Genomic DNA, 24,812 nt, shown 5'->3' with positions numbered 1-24,812 from the left:
GCACACTCTGGCCTGTGAAATGGACCCGCTACTGGAGAGTATGCTAATGTACCTGGGATTGTTTAAAACGAAGTCGGGATATTCTGGTAGTGAACTGCTCAAGACTGCCATGCTTCCCATAAATGTACAGCTATTATTATTACTAGAGTCTAGCAATGAGTAGACTGAAAACCAGATCCATGATTCAAAAACAAAACTCCATGAAGGGAGGAGGGTTTTCTAAAGCGTGACCCCTGGAATGGTTTCCTGGAGGAAAGAGAGGAATTCACTCCACTGAATGACTTCACAACCGAGCCCCCCAGCCCTCCTGACGGCTCCTCCCCGACATCCGCCAGAGGAGCGGGGACCGGGAGGCTAGGTCTCCTCCAGACAGCTGGGAGGGTTCATTTTCCATTTTGCAAACTAGTTTTGTTCTTGTCAGTTGCAACGCTCTGCCAAGGAGTGGATGGGGATTTCTAAATCAAAAACCGCTAACAAACCACAACCAGCCCGCGTCAAACTTCAGAAACGACTCCCGGAGACTACACACCAGAATGTATGGTAATAATACTAGGGCTATTTGTAGCATACTGCCAGGTTTGTCACGTTTGGAAAATTCGTAGCACATTTTTGGCACATAATCTATTCACAATAGTGGCGATGAAGATGTATATATAAAAATGTACGTTTTTAATGGCCCTATTTATTTTATTGATGCAAGATAGTAAGTTAGCTAAATCTCCATCATCAATCTGGATGCCTCAGGTACAGATTAGGGCCCTGCTAAGCCAGTTGCTTGTCTTTTAATCCAATTATGCTCAAAGCCTTCAAAATTGTTAGAGACTGCAGATTTTTTAGTTGATGGGGTGTGTGTGTGTGTGTGTGTCTGTGTGTGTGTCTATGTGTCTGTGTGTGTGCGCACTCGTGTATATGTGTTTTACCTTCTCTGGCGGAGGCACCTTAATTCTTTGGGAAAAAAATCCTGAAATGTTTTAAGATTTATGAAATCAAAAGCATCCCTGGCAACTTGTAAGGATTGTTTCACTACTTTCATTGCTTCAACATGAACTAATAACCCATGGGAAGCTAAAACCTTCACTAGAATTTAAAGCTGGAGGCCTGAACCCCCAGGCCCCAGCATCTGAAAGAGTTGCTAGGAGTCGAGGTGACAGGAGATTAGGACCAGGAAAGAGCTGGGAAATGGTAACAAAGTCCATTGTGAGGTTGGTGAGAGAGCCAGCTTTTAGCTGGAAAACTGGCAGGAAAAAAAAGCGAGCCAGGTAAAGGGAGATTTCTGGCAAAGATGGCAGTGGTGGGGATGTGAGATGGGACTGCAGTAAGGGCCGATTCTCCCTCAGGAAGTTAAGTAGAGGCTGCTCCGATGGGGTCCCTACTGTTTGTTTCCTCCATATTTGCCCTCATTCAGTCACAGGCCCACACTGTGACCCAGGGCACCTTCCTGTCACCCTGTGTCAGCCAGGCCTTCTGGCACTGCCTGCTCCGCAGAGGATTCCAGAGCCCCGGCCCTCATGGGCCACATTCCCATATCCCAGATGAGTGGATGCCCAGCATCTCCTGGGCAGAGAAGTTTCTAATTTCTAACTACATTCCTGTGGGCCCCCTGAAGTGCTTGGCACCCCTTTTACTGACCTCTGTCCAAATGCTTCCCAGGCTCCATTAAAGCCCTGTCCAAATAGCCTCTGTTTTTTTCAGCCCCTAATTCAATTCTCTTTACCATCCTGTGACTTTCATCGTGGAAAAGATGACTCATTGCATCCTTCCATTTCTCAATTCTGGACCTCTTTTAGTAACCAATGCCCCTGATGCCCTTGACAGTGCAATGCAGTGTGGTGGGAAGACCACAGAGTTCCAACCTGTTTCAGGCCTGACTCAGCCAGTTTCTAGCCCTGTGACCTTAAGCAAATTTTTTAACCTTGCAGAGCCTCAGTTTGCTCATCTTCAAAATGGGACTAACAGTGCATGTTGTAGAAGGTAATCTGAGGACTAAGGAGATCGTATATGTAACTTGTTAGCCACATAATGGTTATCTCATGTCACCTTCCTCTCCGTGCCTGTCTTTTAACTCTGCTTCTCTCCTTACCCTTTTCTCTCCTTACTGTTTTATAATCTAAAGCTCATACAAATTGCTTTGCCTTACGTAGCCTGGAGCTCTATTAAGAGATGACTAGAAGTACCTGTATAATTCGGGGAGTGAGGCCCAATGGGGCACCACTGTATCCGGCTGCCCCCTTTCCTTCAGGCAGGACCCCAAATTATGCCCGAGATATGACACTTGTAAGACTTTCAGTAAAGGCACATCAGTTCATCCCTTGTCAAATGTTTAACTCCTCCCCAAAGTCTAATTTAGATTCCAAGGGCTGTTGTTTCATACAGCATTAAAAAAAAAAAGTGTTTTACATACGCCATTGAATTCACCCTTGTGTTTAAAACTCTAGACTGTATAATCCTAATTCTCTGTGGTTGTCCTGCAACTTCTCTTTCACTTGCAGAGTCGGGAAGTGAATAAAGGGAGGGTGGTCCTTCACACTTCCTGCACTTACACCCCTCTTATTTTTTTTTAATGTTTTAAATATTTATTTATTTATTTATTTTTGGCTGCGTTGGGTCTTCGTTGCGGTGCGCAGGCTTCTTATGGCAGTGGCTTCTCTTGTTGCGGAGCACGGGCTCTAGGTGCGTGGGCTTCAGTAGTTGTGGCTCGCGGGCTCAGTAGTTGTGGCTTGCAGGCCCTAGAGCGAAGGCTCAGTAGATGTGGCGCACGGCTTAGTTGTTCCACGGCATGTGGGATCTTCCTGGACCAGGGAATGAACCTGTGTCCCCTGCACTGGCAGGCGGGTTCTTAACCACCGCGCCACCAGGGAAGCCCTACACCCCTCTTATTAAAGAGCACTGCTTTATTCCTAATTGAGACCAAGGCTTCCAGCTCCAGATGTTCTGGGGACTCATCTGTGGCCAGTTCTCTCCTGCTCTTCCAGCTTTCTCGCCATCACTCTCCCATGGAAACTCTTAACTAGAGGTGGAATGGTTGACTCACTGTTTGGCAAACATGCCTTGTGGCTTCCCACTCAGGCACATCTGTGCTCCAACATCACCTCCCCGCTCTCTACCTGTCAGTGCACTCCCACCATCAAGGACCTGCTGGATTCCTGTGTTCCTCGTGAAGTCTGCGCTAACTGAAAACACGTCCTCTCTCCTCTGAACTCCTGTGTTTCTAGCTGAGCCATGTGGCACACTGCCTGCTATAACAGGTCTTTCTTATCTTATTGGTTTGTTTTACTGTTTGACGTGGGGTGTGCAAACTTTGTCTCCCAGTTAGCCTGCGAGGGTCAGGCAGACAGCGATCATTTCTTCTCCCCACCCTGCCATCCCCAAGGCAGCCCTGCATGTAGTAGGTACTTCAGTTGACCCTGTTTCCATTCCAAGTATCATCCCACTGGTACCCTCATTGACCTTCATTTTCTGTTTCCACAATATAGAATTTTTTTAAAAATTCTGAATACATTCTGCATCATTGGAAAGCCTCCTCTAGATTTGGTTTCACATGTGACTCAATAAGCATAATAATTGTTCCTTCTTCTAGCCATTAATAAATCAGCCCAAGAATATCATAAATTGAGCATCCACTGTGTGCAGGGCACTGAGCCAAGTGCTTATATTAAAGATTACAGAAAATGTGGAAGATGTGGTACAAAAGGGCAAGAGTTCATTTATATACACACATATATATATAGAAACGCGTATAAGTTTTATATATATATACACACACACACACAATCACCTAACACCAGAAAGAATGTAAATAGTGCAAATAAATATAATAAAAAAAGCATTTGGAGTTTAAGGAAGGACAGTTTTAATGGATTGTGCTTAATAGGCGGAAAATGTTTTGGAACAGGTGATTTGGACCCAAGTTTTGAAGAAAAAGAGGGACCACAGGGTCCATAAGAGCAAAGCCCATGAGTATTTTTGGCCACTATTATTTCCCCATCAGTTACTGTAGCGCCTGGTCCAGCCAAATGCTGAAAGAAAGAGTAAATCCCATATGGAGAGACCAGGTTACGTAAAAGAGCAAGCATGCTGTGCTTGGAAAGCAGCAAATTTATTTTCTTGGGTGGAGCCAAGAAATTCCATGCAAAATCATGGAGAGGAAGGAGAGAAAGAAAATGATGAATGGCATTGAATTCTTGCCAGGAATTTTGGTTTAAATAGATAGTAACAAACACTTAATTATTCATTCATTCACTTATTCCACAAATATTTATTAAGCATCTACTATGTGCTAAAGTACATGCTAAGACCCGGGGATTCTGTAGTGAACAAAACACACTCTCTATCTTCAAGGATCACGCAGTCTCTTCATCACACACTAGTAAGTGGTGTTACATACTTAGGACTCTGATTCTTGTTATTCTAACAGTATTTAGCAAAGGAGAGAAATCTGTCCAGTCTCCATCATAGATGGCTCAGGCAGAGAGCAGAAGCCTTAGTTAAAATGAGCTCCAATGCAGACTATGTCATAATAACATGATATGAAGGCAGCAAGGAGGATTTAAAACTTAAGGAAGAACTTTCCACCTGGAAGGTTGTCTGGGATTATAGAATGGATGATCGAGTAGCTGTGGCACCAGCTTGAGTTTATTTACGGGCTCCTGCCTGAGCCCAGGTCCATCAGTTTCCCTTGGCTTTGGGTCGGTATGATGGGCTAAGAGGATAAAACTCTTGGGTTAGAAAAAAAAATGTTTAGATTGATTTTTTTTTTTGGTTGTCCAGATTAACTTGCTCTTTGACATATGTCTTCAGAGCGATGGCTGAAATCAGTTTTATTAGAAACCAAAAACAAATAAAATTTTTTATTTAGGGACAAAGTCAGAGGGTAAGAAGACACAGCAAATTAATTTTAGAGCAAACGTGGAAATGAAGGAGCCCTTGAAGCAGTACTTGCTACGACAGTGTTTAATGAGAGGACATTGGTTGGTTTCTTCCTGAAATGTTATGAATTTTAAGATTACTGCCTGTTACTGGAATATCTTGGCCTCATTTTCTATTTATCTCATTTTTTTCTTCTTCTCCTTTTTTTAAATTTTTTATTTTTTTTTCCCAGGATGACGGCCTCCCAGAAAATGAACATCAGCTGTCAGTAGCAGGAAAGATAAAGAAGCATTTCAACACAGGCCCGAAACCGAACAGCACAGCAGCTGGAGTTTCTGTCATAGCAGTAAGCATCTGAAATATCTACCTATAACTTTTTCAAAGCACTTCCCCTAAGAGATGGGCATTACTCAGGAGATTCCACCCAGAGACAGCAGAATGGGTCATTTCTTTAGACAGCTCGACCATTTAAAGCACTGGGGGAGGTCTGGGGCTTATATATATGATGTGTTTTTGCTGATCATTTCCCTGGGAGTCACATCATTATCCAACACCTCCAGGGTGCCTTGCAGTATATATTAATTTCATGATTTATTTGTTAAAGCAGAAAACCTCCCCCACATTGGACTCTGTGCCAGTGCAAACTTCTGGGCTCTGAGAAAAAGAGTTCCTAGTGTCCTTTTGCCAGGACCTGGCAGGGGAGGGGGGGGGGAGCTGAAAGGGAGGACACGGCAGAGAGAGACTGGAACACTATAGATCTTTGTACGAGACGTAAACGAAAGCCAGAAACGTGGCAGGACGCTTACCCAGTGAGATTTTCAGTGAAACTGAATTGCTGTGAACACCCAAAGAAATCAGGATTTCTTGCTCCTTAGAAATTTCTGTTTTCAAAGTGGAGAGTCTTTTAACATTTACCATTTTGTTGATGAGGCTGCAGGAGGATTTTTTTTTTTCTGTTCCATACATGCAGACATACACTACATGCAATTTGATAGCAGCTCTAGGCAAAGATTAAATTGGGCAGAGAAATAATGAAACCCCATACTTCCCAGTGTCCTATGCTAGAGTAAATATATTCAAGTCCCAGATTACTTGAGTTTTAAATAATTTCCTCTTTTTTTCAGAGTACATACATTTTAACAGCATATTCAATGTGAAATCACTTGAGCTGTTTCTCTTTTTTAAAACAAAGAACTTAGACACTATGATCTCGAATTTTTAAAAGTATTTATGCTACTAGACATCCATCATGCTCGTCAGCAATACTGAATATTTAACTACTTCTATGGGTGTTTTTCTTTTCCTTCTCTTTTTCTTTTTTGGTGGTGCTAGAACTCCAGGTAAAGCAAAAGATAACTAAGTGACCTATTTGATACAACCAATCCCAGATCTGGGTTACTAAATATTTAATAGGAGTTTCCAGAATTTGCAGGTGGCACGAATGCATGCGTATACTTTCCTGGACTAGTTGCATTTCCTGTTTTTTGACTGAACCCTTTCAGCAGGGAGTTACACGAGTATGAGTTACTGGTTCAGGAGTACACTGACAGCGTTAAACAGAATGCATGCTCTTTCCCCACGCTTCTTGGCGCTCCTGGGGATTGAACACTGCAAGTTGTTCTTCTGGCCCTCTCTCTCTTTAGTTCTTTCTAAGGAAACTCAGTGTAGAAGCGCAGTGTCCTTCCTGTCTTCATCGATCGTCAGCATTCTTTGTTATCAGCTAATGTTCAATCAGTAATTTTTGAAAGTAACAATCTCATGGTGCTTCTCAGGGAAACCAGACATTCTATCCTCTGTCTTCATCATTCATGTAAGACACGAGTATATTCCAAAATGTTTGTTTCCACAATTTTCTTTTGGAATGGACTGCCAGCACACTTGTCCATGAAAAGAACTGCTTTTCTGCTCCTGCTGAGGGCTTACAACTGCTAGAGAGGGTGCTTTTTCCACCTCTGTCATTTTGGGTTTTGTTTCGTTTTTCCTGGTCTTTTAGTTTAACTAGTCTTTGGTTAGTTTGCCTTGGTTGCTCGAGAATGCTTTGTTCACGGTAGTGTGGGAGTCTTGTAATGACAGAGAGCAGGAACTTCAGGGCAATCCTCCAATGGACAGACAACACAGATGGGAGGGGAAATGCTACTTTAATCAAACCTGGATAAGTTTTGAAACCTAATCCATGTGAGTTTATTAAAACATCAGCTAAGTAGATCTCCAAAAAGAACTTCAGTTAGTATTTGAAGATTAAAGGTCCAACTGATATTTTTTTTTTCTATGACTGGACCATTTTGAATGCAATTTAATATCAGTTTCTCAGTTCATCACTAATATGTTTCCATGGAGACTGTACCAACTGGTTAATATAAATTGTAAAATGGGCTGTGTGATGCTGAGTTGTGCATTAGTTGCAAGCTTACTTAATCTCTTTATCCACTACAAAGTTGTGAAAAAAATCATCAACTTAACTCAGGCTCAAAATAATTGACTTTTTGGAGAAATATCTGAAAAAGTGCCTTGTCAATTCTAATGTTGCACAATTCACATGTTGACCACTATTATTAATATTTCAAACATGAAAGAGAATATGGCTGTAAATTTCAGGGGGTATTTCAGGAGAAGCTGGCCGGCCATAATATATGCATTTATTCGTCTTCTCCAGAATGCTTTTCCCTCATAAATGTCCACACCCTCCATAAGAACCTGGGGTAGGTCACTAGGTGCAGGGCAGGGCTGGGAATTAGAAACGAGCCAGGTTGGCTGCCTTTGTTATTAACTTTCAAAATAGCACCAGATAAGTCAATGTATACTCCATAGCCATGTTCCCATTCTTAAAGTGCACAGAATTAGACTCAGGGGACCATCACAAGATAAAGGAGCCCTGGCATTAAATAATATCCCCAACTCAGGCTAAAGTGTAATTGCAAACGAACAATATTCTGCTGTGAGACAGAATGTAAGTGAGAGGTTGAAGGAATAGCTTTCATAAATGGTGCATTCTATAAAGATCATTTGACAATTTAATAATGGAATATAATTATTGATTTACCCACATGATAGAAATTTCTGTAATTAATATAATACTATTATGACTTCTATTTGATAGACACAGGAAAAAAACCTGATTTCAGCATAGATTTCATGCAGACAGAATTTTTTCCCATGGGCATGAATGCTTTCCCCAGAGGCTATCAAATGATGTATTTTATTTTAAACTGCCTCTATTATAGGAGTGCTTTTTTGTAAATTATATACACCCTTTAAAATTAAAATATATATACTGTTTAGAACAGAGTATCAGCTTGTTTTTTCAGAAAATCAGCAATTAAATCATTGGTCTTTAACCGGTAGTTCTCTTTCCTTAGTTAGAAAGAAGCCTCACTATCTGCTCATAAAGGAATTCATGACACTTTTTCTTTCTCGGAATGACAAAGGAGAAAAGAGCATACTGTCATAACAAACAGACTCTAATCACAGGTGTAATTTATGACATGAGTGTAGTTTAACATGCATTCATGGTTCTGAACCTTAATGTTTTCTGTTCGTGTTGTCATTTTTTTTCTTCTCTTCCTCCCACCCCCTACATTATTAAGACCAAAGAGAGGACAAATGATAACTTTATATTAAGGTCCTCGAGTTGGCTGGGAGAGTAATTACCAGCTGGAGGCTCACGGGCATCATAGAGCCCTTCTCGAAGGAGAAAAGGTATCTGACATTTAGGTCAGGTGACATGATTAGGTGGAAACCCATTGCTGTCCTTATAACTACAACAATCTGCGTCCATTGTTCCTCCACTGCCTTTCCCAGTGGTCGGGGGATTAAAACCAAACCAAACCAAACCAAAGAAACCCAGAACAGAACAGAGAAAGGGAAACAAAAGGTTATTAAAATGCAATTTATAGACATAAAATGGAATTAGAGATGACATTTTAACGGCGGACTTCTTGAGAGCCGAGGGATGGGAGGGAGGCATTATTAGATTTGCTCAGCTTGATGAAGAACCGATGACTCAGATGTCACTTCCAATTTATTTTTCCTCATTTAATGCTGTTTATTATTTTAACCAACAATTTTCCTAATGCTTTCGAGTTCTTCTTTTGCATTTTGGTCGTGCAAATAGAGCATTTCAGTCTAATTGAACAAATCCATACTAATCAATGTGCAAATAATTGTGATAGTGGGAAGCTTCCTTCTAAAGCAAGAGACCTCTGCACTGGGGCATTCCCAAATGCGGAGTTATGGGGCACTTTGCCTGCAGATGGCAATAAAGAGCCAGTTACTGAGTAGCCATCCCTGGGCTGAAACAGAAATGCAGGCCTTCACCTTCCTAACAGCAAGTGTACTTCAATTTTTTTTTTCTAAATAAAACGAACTGTACATTTTTAAAAAGATTAAAATCTCACATTGCTGTTCTGTGAACACTGGGATAGCCTAGTTTATAATCAGAATACCAAATCTTCTGAGCAGTTTTTAGTTTGAACAAGTGCCCCGGCATGTTTTTGAAATGCCTTTGTGAATTTTGTAGTAGAAACTGTCATCAGTATCATGCCAGTACCACACTTGAAAGCACTCATGAGCCTCTCCAGAAAGAAAGGTGGTCAGCTTGCATCCTCTTATGGGCAGAATGGGGGAGTGGGCATACGGCATGATTACTGTTTCTCAAATCTGGGGATTGAATCTTTTATTCCTAGGTAGCCAAAGGCTAACAACTTATTCCAGGAGGAACAACTTTGAGAACTTATCCTGTCTTCTATTTATTGTACCTTTTGTTAATCATAAGGACTTAACTGTACATATGCATTTTTAATATACAGCGAAAATTATTTTTCATTTTATTTTCTATATTTTCTTGGAGAAAATTTACTGTTTTATACCATATCTTTTTAGTTCAGAAATGTAATTGATTCACCTTTAAGAGCAGCTCTGCTTTTGAAGATTAACTCTTAAAGAAATCCAAATTGCTGTGATTTATGGGGATTCAAAACTTGATTCTTTTCATCTTTTATTTCATATTTATGAAGGCCGCAAACTTAAGCTTCATGGGGTAAGATTTAGGGGGGAGGGGCGTCCAATCTGCTTTCTCTTAGGTGGCTAAAGCTGATTTCAGCACTTTATTGTAAAGCATTTTCCATTGCTCTAGAATATGAAGACGTGTTTATATCTTTTGAAATTGAGAGGATATTATTAAATGTGCATTCAAAACCTTGTTTGACAAATTAGATCTTTTCTAACAAATTGGCCTCCGAGATATTCATGGGGGATTAGTGTCTTTTCTCGCCTTTTTATTTTCAATGTGCAGATTTAGGATATTAGCTAGTCACCCTGCAGAAGAGGCATCGTAACTCTATATACATATATAGTCAATGAAGAACAGCTTGGTCTGGAGTCTTAATACTTTAGCACAATGTCGATCCACTGAGTTGCCCCCATTTCTCTCTGCTCAGCTGGACCACGGGTTTACCATCAAGAGATCAGGGTCTTTGGACTACTACCAACAACCAGGAATGTATTGGATAAGGTATGAGATGGTGCAGCTCAAGTCAGTGTTTCCATGGCAACGTGCTGGCAGTCTCCATTAACCAGTTCCTTCAGTGGATAAACATGCTTTTGATTTGTTATCCAGTCCATATGCTGCTTTATCAGTTTCATTTTAATCTTGATTGAGATGCCACACCCCCTCATTCTTTTTTTTTTCACCCCATTATTCACACTGACATTTGCCAGCTTTCTTTCCATTGCACATGCTCAGTATCAATTTTCCTTACAGTTAAAAGGACAGTATATTTAGTGTTAATGTCAAAGCATTTGCCTGATGTTGCTAATTAAAACAATGATTTCTAGTGTTTTGTCCCTTAACAAATGGAAGAACAATAGTACCTTAGTATATGTTCTATAGAAGTATATACTGTCATTTTAAAATCATCAAGCCTGACCTTAACCTTAGTAGATGGATGAAACAATGCATTTACACCTTAGTCATAGAAGCTCCTCCGAGCAGTGAGCTATAGAATGCATTGTGTGTGTTGGTAAGCTTGTGTTTTCAAATTCTCCACCTTTTTGTTTCATTTTGTTTTTGTTTTATTGTTACCTCTCTCCCCTTGGAAATCCCTTTATGTACTAGCTATTGCATGAATTTATTTTTCGATATTTTGTAACGGTCAGATTACTTAGCTGGCTTATCTGCTCAAGCAAAAGGGACTATGGGAGGTATCGATTTTTTTTTAACTGGGTTAAGAATTCTATCCAATCGTTTTCTATTCCAGTCAACTGCGCTGGCATTTCCTTCAAGGGGCATTGTTTGTGTCTCTTTAAGTTATCCACAGGCAGGATGAGTTTTGATGATATGAGGAATGAACTCTGAGAAGTCCTAGGCAACTTTTCTCCTCCATCTTAATGTTTCTGAATTGATCTCCAGGTAAAGCTCCACATCTTAGCGTTTGCTAAGAAAAAATTCCACTGGGTTTGGCATTTCCCCCAAATGATGGTGCCTTATGCTGTTCATGGAATAGACCAAGTTGTTAAAAAAAAAAAGGAAAGAAAAGAAAGAATAACATATATAATATACAATTTAACCCCCAATTATTACTCTTTTTTAGTATAATTAGACATTAGAATCAAAGGCATTAGAGATGCAGAAAAGGCCACCCTTTGACAAACTATCCAAATATCTAAGATCATGATAATTTCTAAGCCTGCTGAAAGCAAGAAAATACCCAAACTTCAATAAATATCAAAGTCAGTTTTACATAGAAGGCTCTTTGTATCTTCTAGACAGATCTGCATACAGGAGTTGCACACCCACCTTTTTGTTACCTAAATAAATAGCTTTATAGATACAGAAAGAACTTTTTTATTTTTAACCTTTTTTTGGGGGGGGTGAATCAATCATGATTTGCCTTTGTGCAGACTCTTTTTACATGGAAGATGATCCATCCATCTTTTACTTTTTCCTGAAAGATAATATACATTTTGAGGAGTGCACATGAGTGCACATCTCAACGAATTTTCACAAAGTGAGCACACCACTGTAAGCAGCACCCAGATCAGGCACAGAACATTTCTAGCACCCCCAGAGGACCCCCAGCCCCCAGGGCCCTTCCAGGAGGGTCACGTAGCCCTAAGGGTAAACGCTGACCTGGAGTCTGTCCGCATTAATTAGCTTTGCCTGGTTTTGTTCTTTCTATAAATCGAATCATGCTCCATCCTTTTTTAATTGTATGTCTCCTAACCTCAGGCATATTAACCAAACATTTATGAGTATAGTTGATACACAATTAAAAATAGGCATCAAATATGTCTAATTACAGTTGTGCATATTTGTATAACATAAATTACACATATAAATTTCAAAAAAACCTCTAGAAAATTATATTACTAAATTTGTGGGCTTAGGGGTGGGTGCAAAACACCAAATAAACACAGTCATTAATAAATGTAGCCAAGTATAAAAAGGTCATTTGACTAAAATCCCAGCGATGGTTCCCATCAGCAGACAAAATGACACATCCCTGAATAATGGGCAGGAGCAGATGGAAGATAATCTCTTTTTTCTTTCCCACATAAACTGCTCTGCTTTCCAGCTGGGGGCAGTAACAACGTTTATAGTTGATGCTGTACTAAACAGCACACCCAGTATGTAAAGCTAAATTGGAGAAACGATGCTAAAAACTCATCGGCGTATATGCTTAATTAGGAAGTTTTATTATGCCATTTAGCCCAGAACGAACACTCTCCTCCCTGATTGCAGATGCTCGCCTTTTATCTCCGTGGAAGTGGGAGCATTTGTCTAACCATGGTGGCAGCCAACTTTCTAACATAAACAATCATTGCAGGTGAAACATCCCCACTCCCAATTGTTGTGTTTACAAGTGCTCCTGGCTGTTTTCACTGCTCTGAGCGGAATGCCTGGGAGACGAGCTTGTGTTTTGTAAAGCAGCTCACATCAGGGCAGAGGCTGGGGAAACGGCTCTTCGGGGTGCCCAGAATTGGCATGTCCCTCTTAGTAGGCTTTTTGGGGATTGGAGAAATGATGGGGGCCATGCCTCCTCCTTGCATTCATTCTCCTGCCTCGAGCAGAGGGATGCTTCCAAGCGGTAGCCAGGGGAGCAGCATCCTGCATGGCTTCTTTTTCCGGGAGACCTTGCTCCTGTGCCCCAGAGTCTGGAGGTGAGCCTCTCCCAGGAATGAGCTGCCTGGGCCATTCCACCCTCTCATACACATTCCTGCCACTCTCAAGTGAAGTTGTCCCTGTAGCAAGTGCTGTGCCAGCAACACGTGGAGAAGAATGCCTGCATCTTCTGCACGCAGAACAAGGCAACAGCCAGAACCTGATTAAATGAAACAAATACCAAAACAAGACATACGCTAAGAACGCCAAATAAGAGAAAACGCAGAGGTGAGCTAGGACAGGAGGGGGGTTGAGGTCAGGCCTGACGTGACTCGTGTGCATACTAGATTCAAGCACTGTCCTGAAACAGTGAGTAACGAGGCAGAACGGCAGCAGCCGTACGCAGCCCTGGCAAGGCTATTAAACGCTGTCGTGCTCGGGTGTGCAAAGGAGTGGGGTCAGTTAAATGCATCTTGCTTGGCGCAGGTTTGGAAGACCGGTTCCCACAAAAGCCAGAGAGGAACCCCCCGCGTGGTGTGAAGAGGGTTCCAAAGGCGCACACAGCAAGTTGCAGGGCACAGGTTACTTTAGGGACGGTGGCCTTGGCCTTGCTCTGCCGTCGAGAGAAGTCCCCCCATCCTCCATGAGTGTAAAAAGTGCTGCAGGAAGGAAAGGCAGGGGCCTCTGTTCTAGGAAGGGATTAACCACCCTCCGTACCCCAGCACGTAACACATAGAAGAGGCATAGATTTAAACTTCAGAACCATCCAAACTGTGATTGCAGAGAAAAGTACAGGGGAGGTATGAGGCTTGGTAGGGCAGCTGTACCGTGATGCTAAAAAGTGAGTTATTGGCCAGGAGGCTCAAAAGCTGGGCCACAGTACTTTGTATTATAGTTCCACAAATGGTCATAGAGAGAGACACGGGGCTAGGGAGCCATCTGTGTTATGTTACCAAGTCAAACAACAGGTTGCTCGCTGTTTGAGATTTTATTTTGTTTCATTTTACCTTCAGAGCCCCCTTAAGAGCAGGTCCCAACAATATATATATTTGTCTTTTTAAAACTTAACGTACTTGCTATTAGAAATGAGAAATTTCCGTGGCATTCCAAGACTTACTGATTGGGTGTAAACTGTACAGATTCCTGGAGATTCGGTATTGATGGACAATTTTGTGGTATCGTATTTATTTTCATCTTGCTTCAGAACCTCTTTCCCTCTTTATGATTTAAAAAGATGCCTACACTCTATTCTATGTATTCTTTCTTGCCATACTTTGCCTCCGTATGTTCCTCAGTGATGTTCCCAGATAGGATGTAGGTTTTATCAGGTATAAACGTGTAGGAAAGAATAATCATAAAGAACTTAATCATAAGTATTGACACACTGCTATTCTATTAAGAAAGAGTGTAAATATCCATATGCTGAAGTCAAACAATTCTCAAATACATGTCAAACACATGACACTTGTAGAAACTAAAAAGTCTTGAAAATTGAAATGAAACTAACTTGATTAAAGATTGGCAGCTCTGTGCATGGAGAGGTGCATGGAGAGTTTGTGGCTTTGGTGTCAGGAAGCCCTGGTTTTGGATCCAGCCTGTCCTACTTACTGTGTTGTGACCTTGGGCAAGGTACGTGTTCCTCCTCTGATTCTTAGCTTCCCCATCTATAAAAATGAGACGAGTATTAATTATCAACCTTCCAAATCTGTGGTGAAGATGACATGAGTGGCCTGTGCAAAAGCGCCTTCATGGACCCAGCCCAAATGAGGAGCCCAGAAAAGACTGTTTGAGGAGAAAATCACTCCACACCACACGAGAGACAGATTTCCCTGGGAAAACTGATCTCTCTCCAGATCCAAGCATTTGTTATTAAAGTAGAACCGTGACCTTTTTTGATGTTCTGATTGGGATAAACTGTTGAATACTTATATGTTAGATTATTCATGAATTGGGGGCATTAAATTTTACTTAGTCTATAGCCCCAAATCCTGATGAAGTATAAGTTTAAAAAGTTATCCTCTAGGGCAGGGATTGGCAAATTACAGCCAGCCAGTGGGCCAAATCTAGCTCACTGCCTGGTTTTTAAATAAAGTTTTATTGGCACACAGCCACACCCATTCATTTATAAATTACCTATGGTTGCTTCTACTCTACAAGGGCAGAATTGAGTAGTTGTGTCAGAGAATCATATAGCCTACAAAGTCTAAAGTATTAACTCTTGGCCTTCCCAGAAAGTTTCTCAGTTCCTGTTGTAGGAGAAAAATGTTTCTAAATTAAAAGGCAGGGAGTTCCCTGGTGGTCTGGTGGTTAGAACTTGGCGCTTTCACTGCTGTGGCCCTGGTTCGATCCCTGGTCAGGGAACTAAGATCCTGCAAGCTGTGTGTCGTGGCCAAATTAAAAAAAAAAGAAAAAGAAAAAGAAAAAAAGCACTACCTGGCGGGCTTGTTAAAAACTGTATCACCACCAGCTAGTGGAATGCGCGGCATATAGAAGGCACTTCAATAAATATTTGTTAAATTAATGAATGATTGAATTTTCCCATGAAGGGGCCATTAATATAGAGAAACCTTGATTGTGAAGATAAATGTGGTTTTTTAAGAGTCTGGACAATCAAATCACATATGAGATGCTCTACAGTAGCATCCCACTATAGCAACCCAAGAGTAATTCTTTGGCAAAGCTAAAAAAATTGTTTTTGTAATAAAAGGAGTTACCCCTTAATCTACCTGCTTAGTAAGTTCTAAGTTTTCGTAGATTTTCTTAAGATAAACTATGCCTACAGCTGTCCTTTAGTTTACTAGCATGATGAAGGAAAAACAACATGGCAGCTCAGCTTAGCTTCTGCTGTGAGAAAATCAGGGGCCGTAGGGCAGAGGAAACACATGAATTTTGCCCTCTAGAAACCTGACCTCAGCAAGTGTCTATCATTTTAACCCCCTGATGGGAGGCCATCAGCAGCCCTCTGCAGAGTTGGACCAATGTGAGATTCTATTAAGAACCAGATCAGGGGGAGGAGCCTATATTTATGATGTGGTGGGGAAGCGTGGGACCGCCCTGCCCCAGGAAATGCGGAATCACATTTAAGAGACGGGTACCTAGAAAGGAGCTTTGAAGGCCGCTGGTTTCATGAAGCTTGCTTTTGCCATTTAAATGGTCACCTTCACTTTAGGGAAATACCGTGTCTTTAGACCCAGATACTGTGCAGTTCCTGCCTGGCGAGAGACCCCAAAAGGATATTAAAGCAAAACGAAACAGAACCATAATAAGCATGACAGCAAGCCAAAAAAATATATATATATATATGAGAAGGGTGGATATATCAATCTAGGTGTCAGTTTAATTTTACTATCAAGCAAAACATTTCCAAAGTGGCAAGCAAATCGTAACTCAGTCCCTACAGAGTAAGGGCGAGCAAAGGAGAAAGCGTTCCTGAGATTAATGCCCCAACAGCTGCATCCCTGGCTCAGTCTCCTAGGTAGTATGAATAATGGATGGGCTCAAAGGCAACATATATGATAATGTTCTTTTATTAATGAAATGAAGACTGTTTGGGATGGCTGGCAATAAATTAAGAAAAGTGAAAAAGGAAAAACAGTCACCATTTGCCTCTGAAAAATGCAGTTACTTAAATCCAGTAATTACTGCCACGACAGGAAACGTCGCCTCCGAACTTAAATGAGGTGCCTCTCTTGTGGGTCTTGCACATAGTGCAGAATAGAAATATTTCTGATCCTTAGACGGGAAGGCCTGTTGTTTACTAAGAGAAAAACATAACCCATTTTAGTAGATTGATGGTGATATTAAGCATATCCAGGTATTTCATAGGTGGAAGTTTCCCTAGGAGTGAGGCATGGTACCTCAGCTCAGGCTGTGGACTGGGAAATGGCTTGATGTGGTTAGAAAACGTGTCCAAGGTCACATAATCAGCTGAGCTAGGACAAAAAGCTGGTTCTCCTGACCTCCCCCTGCTGCTGCTACCAAGGGGATTAAGCTAAAGCTACCAGACAGGGCAAGCATTACACAGATGTGGGTGACTCAGACTTGCAAAAACAAAGTAATGCTCCAATTCATATCCTCACTTCATTCCCGACCTTCTGCCTCCATGCTGTATTTTTCCTATAACATTGCAAAGATAGGCCAGATGGGTACCTCCTAGGTATTTATGCTGATTTCCAAATTTAATGTCAGAAAGAAGATTTAAAATATCTGAGTACTGTGTGGAGGATAGTGTTGTTTTATTGTAACAGAAAAGGCCAAAGATGTATCTATTGTTGGAATACATTTTCTGGGTATTAGGCAAGCACTGTCTCTGGTTCGTGCATGCCTGGTGTTAGGGCAGGCACCAAAACGTGATGGATGTGAATTTCTCTAAGAGCGCCAACTGCTGTGTGCGTCGCCCCCAGATTTGCTGAGGTAACTGGCATGACCTTACCATTCCTCGGTTTTCACACTTCATCTAGCCTCTCCTAAGGACACTCTGATCACCAAGAGCTTGCAATCTGAGGTAGGGATATGCAGTGTTTCTTTCATGTAGAGCAGGTTTATATTAGTTTCTCCATATCATTTTATTTGGTCAGTTATTTGGTCTGTCAGGACCCCCCAGTCCACCGTTAGCTGGCTATAGCCCCGCACACGACATAGCCGTTGTTACTGGGTACATATTTTAAATAACTAGATTAGAGCTTCCTATTTGGTTACTACTGGTCAACTCCAGAATCTCAAGAGATTTCTTGCTCACCTCTAACCTGCGATACTTAGCACCAAAATGTGATAATGCAGGCTTCAGATTCTCTTACGAGCTTTTAATGAAGTGATAACTTACTGTGGAAACACTTGGGAATTCTACTGCAAGTCCATTCATGTCTGTTCCATGAAGCTGCAAACCGTGAGCAAAATAACCAATAAAATAATAAATCCGTTAGGAAGTCTTAAGTTTTAATGGAAGAAGACTTAGGACCACCTTACCTTATAAAGCTAGGCATTAGGGAGGAGAGACCCAATTTCCTTGATATCTGGGAAATTTTTGTGATTGAGAAAGAGGAAAGCAGTCTTTCAGAAATGGTTGAAAGGGCCCTGAATTTAAATCTATGATACAGCACTTCAGAGGGAAAGTTATGTTTTGAATGTTTTCTGGGGAGAAAATTATCAGTTGGATAATATATATTTTTATAGCAATACTTTAAAAAAATATGTGTTGGCCTATTATTCTATTTCTTTGCTGAATTCATCTGTCTTGAACTACATGTCGGGCCACAGAATTCAACTGTAAAATTTTAACTGTACAGATTTTAGAGGCAATTAATTTTACAGCTACACTTAAAATTCTAAAGATATCATATATAATGATGCTTACTGTGATAAGGAATTGGACCACAATATGTAGTTGTTGAGTAGATAAATATATGAGGTTATCTAATGTTATAGGTTATATTAATGTTATCTAATGTAAGCATTTGATCATATCTAAAACAAATTTCACTCTTAAATATTGGACTCATAATACCTTTAACTTCTTACTCTTTTGTATTATAAAGTTGTTCGGGGTTCTGTTTTCTTTTGTCATTGCTATTCGGAAAGTACATAATCACCTAAAATAATCTAATTCTGTATTAACTAAGAAATATTTAATATGTCCCTTAGATGTGTGTCACAGTTGGCTAGGCATTCTGGGAAATGCAAAGAAGTTTCAGATCCTACCCTCGAGCAGCTTGCATGGGATTTGGGAAATATGCAAAGGAAAGGTAATAGGCCTGTGTGCAGTAAGTGTCAAAAGTTTGGTCAAGACAATACTTGCCTGAGGAATTTAGAAAGAAAAAGTGTGATACAGAAGGTAAAATTTGATCAAGTCTTGGAAAATAGAGAAATGTGAGTGGGCAGGAAGTGGGAGAGGTGATGTCAGGTTGGTGAACACGGTAAGCCAGGATGCAGAGGTGAGCATGATTAAAGTACCTTCAGAGAGATATCAGTTAGGACTGTTTGGATTGCAAGGGAGGAAAACCCAAACCAAACTGGCTTTCAGCAAAAAGAAGAAGTATGATTTTATATAATCTGAAAGGTCCAAAGGTTGGGTCTGGCTTCAGTGATGTGTGGATTCATCACTCGGTAGGGCTTGGTTTCTTTCCGTCCCTCCACTCTGCCTCCCCGTGATGGCTTTAGTCTGGAACTTCACGTGGTACCAGGATGTGGGAAGCAGCTCCAGGCTTGCTGTCCTCTCAGTTGGGATTCACTGTGAACGTGAAGTCTCGGTGAAAGTCTCCTCATGTCCCGTGAACTGGGTCGGGTGCCCATCCTGAACCAATCACGGGTATTGGCGAACACAGTCAGCACAGGCTTGCTTCTGGGTCACAAACCCATCTGCACCCCACCCTCAGAGATGGAGGTAGGGTCCCCTTCACTGCAGCCACAGATTACGTGAGCGGGGGATTTCCAAAGGGAAACCGAGGCGTGGTTAACCGTAAGTTAAGTGGATGCTGTGTCCACTAACGGGGACATGAGGTCTGCTGATATCACAGGATCACTCTGAGTAATAACAGGAACTAGACCGTGGAAATTTTTATTGTAAGCACATTGTGACTGTTAGGACAAGGAGTTCAACTTCATGAGGAACTGTAAACAAATCGGACCTGGGGGTAATTGACCCGTCAGCTGTGTGCAGGATGGGCTGGGGGTTGGGTGCTCTAGAGGGAAATAATGTGACCTCTGTTGTGCTTTCTCATATTTCTAAAGCCACAGCACTTGGAGAGTATCTCCTGTGTGCTATGAGCTGCGGGGAACACAGACAGGATGCCCAGACTTGATTTTGCCCTCCACAGAGTCTACAATGTGGCAGGGAAGACAGTGCATCAGAGTCATTTGCGTTGCAGGCAGGATGTGCAGTGATAGCTGTACTGGGCTTCACGGGAACACAGAGAAGTTCTTAAAAAGAACCACAGTCCATAGAGCCAGAAGCAGAGTAAGCAGGAGCCCTGGGAGGAGAGGCCTGGGGACAGTGATGCCCTCTCAGTCATCTTTGGGAGCAGGTCTGTTGGGAGCACTAAGCATTGCTCGTGTAGCATTTGAGAATGTTTCGAGGACCTGGGTGAGTCAGGAACTGCCTATCAATCAGCAGACCCAGGTCTCCCTAGGTGTTTACAGGCCCAGAATGGGATTGTACACGTGGTGGAGGCTGGCTTGCTGTCCCTGAGAGAGCTCTCGGGCCATCAGCACGGGAAAGCCCTGGGCTTTTGGCCTCTGATGCTGCTCGTGCTCTCTATCTGTCTCCTCCCTGGCTCACCCTGGCTGGGACCGGAGGAGGGAACCACTGGAGTGCGGTGGCTCCTTTGAGTTCTGTTTCAATAGACTTTAAATGGGAAGAAATTGCCTGGGCCTCATGTGGGAGGAGAACTGAGTTCTTTTCCTAGTCAGTGATGCGATACGGGCAAGTCTCTCCATATACCTGGGCCTCAGTTTTCCTGCCTGTAAAGGCAAAGCCCTGGGTGAAGAATGCTTTATAAGTGCTCTTTCAATTCTAAGAGTCTATACATCCTTTTCCATGACCTGTGATTATGACATGCTATGTTTCCAAACATAGCTGCTGTGAAGTTAGTTACTGGTGAATCAGCACAACTGAAAGCTCAGGAGCACTTGAGCATGAAGGCCCGTCAACGAAGGCCAGCATCTAAAAGCTGCTCAGTAGAGAGACTGGCAGGAGTGGCCGGAACTGGCTGCTCAAATGGGACAGAGCAAGGGCTGTCCAGGCAGAGGGACAAGTAAGGAAGAGACTATGACTGGCCTTATGAGCATCTGGAGAAAGGAACCTGAAAATAAGGGGGATGGGACCATCCAAGCCCACGAGTGCCACCAGCGTCTGCATAAACCGCGTTACAGCATTGGTGGAGAAATGGCTTATTTCAGTGCTGACAGCCAAGAGCGTGACTTGGAATAATTGAGTCAGTTATGGGGAGATGAGGTAAATATGGAGAAGGTGCCAGTGAGAGGAGGCAGGGAGGGAAAGTACTCTGAGAGAAGTTCTAATGAGAGCTTTGTTTTGCATTGTTTTCCTCTGACCTGCAGTTCCTTCATTTCAAAACAATATCTTACATTGTAAAGAAAAACAAAACAAAACACCACCTTCCATTTCTGGAAGTCTTCACCCTTTTGAAAGCATTTGCACATCCATTTTTACATATAGCAACTCTGGAGGGTGGGAGGGCGTTATCCCTGCTCCTTATTTAACTGAGAACTGAGTGAACGGTTCCCACGGTCAGCAGTGGACGGAACAGGACTCAAAATTTCTGACTACAAACCCGCTGTGCAATTTTCTCCCCGACGCTAGAGAACTTCAGTCCACTAGTCAGTATTAGTCCCATGCCAGTGACTGTTTTCTTTCTCAAGAAGGTAGAAATAAAAATATTTTTATGACCAAGAGAAGCGTTTATATTACTCTTGGATTAACTACAGAGTGGTTTTTATGTGTCAGACTAAATAGACGCCTGTTTTTTACATTAAACTCTACACAAACAGAGCATTTTCAGTTTGCTTTGAAAGCAAAATACCATGTGTTGTAACTTTACAATGTTTTAAATAAAGTTAGGAATTTGGATTTATGATGCTGAAAAATATCATAAAATCGGTGGGTGTAAGACCAAGAACTATGTATGTGAGTCGAGGGTCCTTAAAAATTCGACACTTCGAAGAATCAAAGGTAGACATTTCAACACACCAGTTATTGAATCATTAACAATCTAGTGAAACGAGAAGTGAATTATTAAAGTTTATCTTCCTCATTGATTTGTAACACTTATTCAGTGTGTGGATAGTTTTTAAAGCAGAACAGTTCAGCCTCACGAAGCCATTTACTGTACTGGTTTCTACACACTGCCTCTCTTTCTTTATTACTTCATTCTGGAACTTTGATTGCCCCATTTTAGATCTGAGATTGCTCTAATGCTACACTGCAATTGTATGAGGGGCTTAGTTTTCACTTTGTTCTCAGAACCCGGCTGGCTATAAATTTATCTCTGTTCTTTGAAGAAGCTAACAGTAAATTTCCAAGAGGAAAAATGGCGGTATATATCCCTGTAGAGGAAAAGTAATCTCTTAAAAGCAGAATAACCTCCAGGCTACATCCTTTTAAAGAGGGACTTTCAAACAGGGATGCCTTCAACTTTTATATGTGTTCTGTATTTTTCTTCAGGCTTTGTACCTGCTCTTCTGCCCTCTGTGTAAGGTTTCTCTGTAATGATCCGTTCCTCCTCACACCCATTAAATCTGTAATGAAGTCATGCCCTTTCCAATCCTGATGTCATAATAACTTCCAGAGCTATGGCTGGAGAGCACATCCTGGAGATCACATGAGGTTTCCTCAGGAAAAGGAGGCACAGGGCCCAAGAGTTGGAATACCTACAACATCGAACCTCAGTTTTGTAAATTACCGCACACTACAATGAAAATGAACTTTGTAAAGGAAAATCCATGGGAAGGTTTCCATCAGGTTTAATTGCATTCAAAGCAGTTTTCAATTTCAGGCATTGGGTTCATTGAAATTAAACCCATCCTTGCCAGAGATTGCACCATACTCCCTCATCAACAGATAATAAGATCATTTAGAATGAGGAGATGCTAAAATAACAGGACGAGCTTGTGGCTCTGTTTCCATGTGTGACAGCTTCATCACCTCTCATCTTTGTTAGACAGCTGCCCGGAGCTGAATGTTGATGAACGAGACATGCCTGGTGTCCTCACGTGTCAGACACACAGGCCCGAGGCTCCCACTTACCAGGGGGTCTCTGGCTAGGCTGGGAGCGACCGAGGGTATTAGATGTGGCGCTAGTGGAGGTCTGGGGAGGGCCAGGGAGCTGTTGAACCCACGACATCATCCATCCTGCCTGTGCCTGCGATGTCATGACCAGGTGCCCTTAGGAGCCGCTTCTGGGGGAGCAGAGGGCACCCCAGCAGTGGTGACTGTGGTCACCAAAAGTGAGCCATCGTGGACAGGTTATCTTAGCCAGCATATTTTTCTGACCTCAGAAAGTTCCAGAAATCGTTCCTTTTGCCATTTCCTTCAGCCTAATTGTCCTCTTTCTCATTTTATGCCCCTGCTAGACCACCGCTCTTGATAAGGAGAGGCAGGTTTTCCGACGAAGACGCCACCCGGATGTGAGGAGCCGGTACAAGGCCCAGCCAGCTCCGCCCGAACTCAACTCGGAATCGGAAGACTACTCCCCGAGCTCCTCCGAGACTGTTCGCTCCCCAAACTCGCCCTTTTAACAAGACCCTTTTACTCGAAGTCCTAGCTTAACCCTTTGAGACTCTGAGATTTGTTTTTCCAAATTTATGTAAAACAGTTTCATCTGATCTACCTAGCACTCAATGCTTGAATGGCCGAGCAGAACAGTGTGTTTTCTGGTATCCTTGTAGCAATTTCCCTTTGCTGAATGAGACTGTGACTTGTCAGTTGGTGGAGATGGCAACTTGCTGCTAATCGGGTCCTCAAAGGGTTAAGGCTATTTTGCAACTTTTTTAAACACAGAAGCAATGAATGTTTTCATCAGTCAATCTAGGATCTGCAGTATGTAACATAGCACTTGTTCACCCTCTGAGTGCATCGGATTTTATGGGGAACCCTTGGGGGAACTTTCAGGCCTTTGGATTTATACACACGTTTCTTGGCTTTGCTGCAGATCAAGGGGTTGTTATTAGATGCTGAGATGTCCAGACAAGAAGAGCGTCTAGAATGATATCTCGCGTGTCCTTTTTTTGTGGGTTTAGAACATGGCAGGTTTATAACTTAAGCATCAGCACCTCCTCTTTCCCCTTCACAATCCTATTAAGAAAGGGGCTTTTTTTGCTTTGGAGGTCTGTCAGCTGCCCTGAGTCCTGCATCCCGAGTGGAGGGGCCTGGGCCTGTGACCAACAGCCTGACCCAGAGTATAGATGGCGCCCTCACCCCCAAACTGCCTCCATATGAAGATGTGCTGATGACGCCCCAGAAATGCTGCTTCCACTTCAGCTGCTGCTACTGCCAGCGCAGACCCTCAGGAACGCACCATACCTTGTCCTGTGTTTGGTGAGTGAGGGTCTGCCTGCTCAGTATGAGACCTCTACAGGAAAACACAAACAAAACACACAACTGGTGGAAAAGAGCAATAAATTGCCAGGTGCTCTATAGGGCTGGAATGTCAAACAGAAAGAGGCAACAAGATCCTGTTCTTTTTCTCACCTGCTTTTTCATGCATTTCAGTCTTCAGTGTGCAATCCACATAGAGTATGGAATCCATAAAAAGAAGGAGCACCGGGGCATAGGGGCCCAGAGGCAGGTGTTCTGCAAGATGGCCGAGGAGAAAGCAGAGTGGGCAAACAATCTAGAATAGTCCCAAAATGGTTTTTAAAGAACTAAACCATTGGGAAGATAATTCCATGTGCCTCTCTGGGTTACCTACATAATAGTCTCTCAGGGAGAACAGGAATGGGAGACCTAGAGGGTATTCCTGAGGATAACACTTCCACTCCCTAAGATGACCTTTTTATAGCACTGTCTTTAGCCGTCCAGAGGGAGATGCTGTTTTCTCTCTTTGGGCCAAGTCCTGTCCGACACCTGTATTTTACTCCTGTTACCAAATCTTTCTCCCTAGCCCTGGTCTCCCCCGGTGAGCTTCTACTGCAGTGTGACACGTTCAGAATGGGGGCCTGAGGCAGCCTGTAGTCACTGCGATGCTTAGCGGGGAGGCTGGCCATGGTGTTGGGCGGCAGGGGCCCGACTCGAATGTCCTCCTAAGGTTTGCTCGACTCTGTGGCCCGGGAGACAACCAGTGAGTGTGATGGCTCATGAAATTTGCATCTAGATGGCTGAACAGCACTCACTGTCTCG

General features: G+C 42.4%; 1 protein-coding gene across 2 annotated transcripts in view; it reads left to right on the top strand.

Annotated features, from left to right (window-relative positions):
• The window catches only part of DCLK1 (doublecortin like kinase 1), a 323,007-nt gene extending 299,701 nt beyond the window's left edge, over positions 1 to 23,306 (top strand). For both annotated transcript variants that reach the window (XM_082602552.1, XM_082602551.1), the window contains exons 16-17: positions 5,099 to 5,212; positions 23,048 to 23,306. In XM_082602552.1, the coding sequence (XP_082458678.1) occupies positions 5,099 to 5,212; positions 23,048 to 23,212 (279 nt within the window). In that variant the 3' untranslated portion in view covers positions 23,213 to 23,306. The remainder of the gene's footprint in view (positions 1 to 5,098; positions 5,213 to 23,047) is intronic.
• Positions 23,307 to 24,812: the final 1,506 nt, after the last annotated feature.

Source organism: Mesoplodon mirus (genome assembly GCF_964341445.2).
Source record: "Mesoplodon mirus genome assembly, chromosome: 17".
In the NCBI taxonomy this organism is placed as follows: Eukaryota; Metazoa; Chordata; class Mammalia; order Artiodactyla; family Ziphiidae; genus Mesoplodon; species Mesoplodon mirus.
The sequence above is the reverse complement of the archived record's forward strand: the minus strand, read 5'-3'. Positions and strand labels throughout refer to the sequence as shown.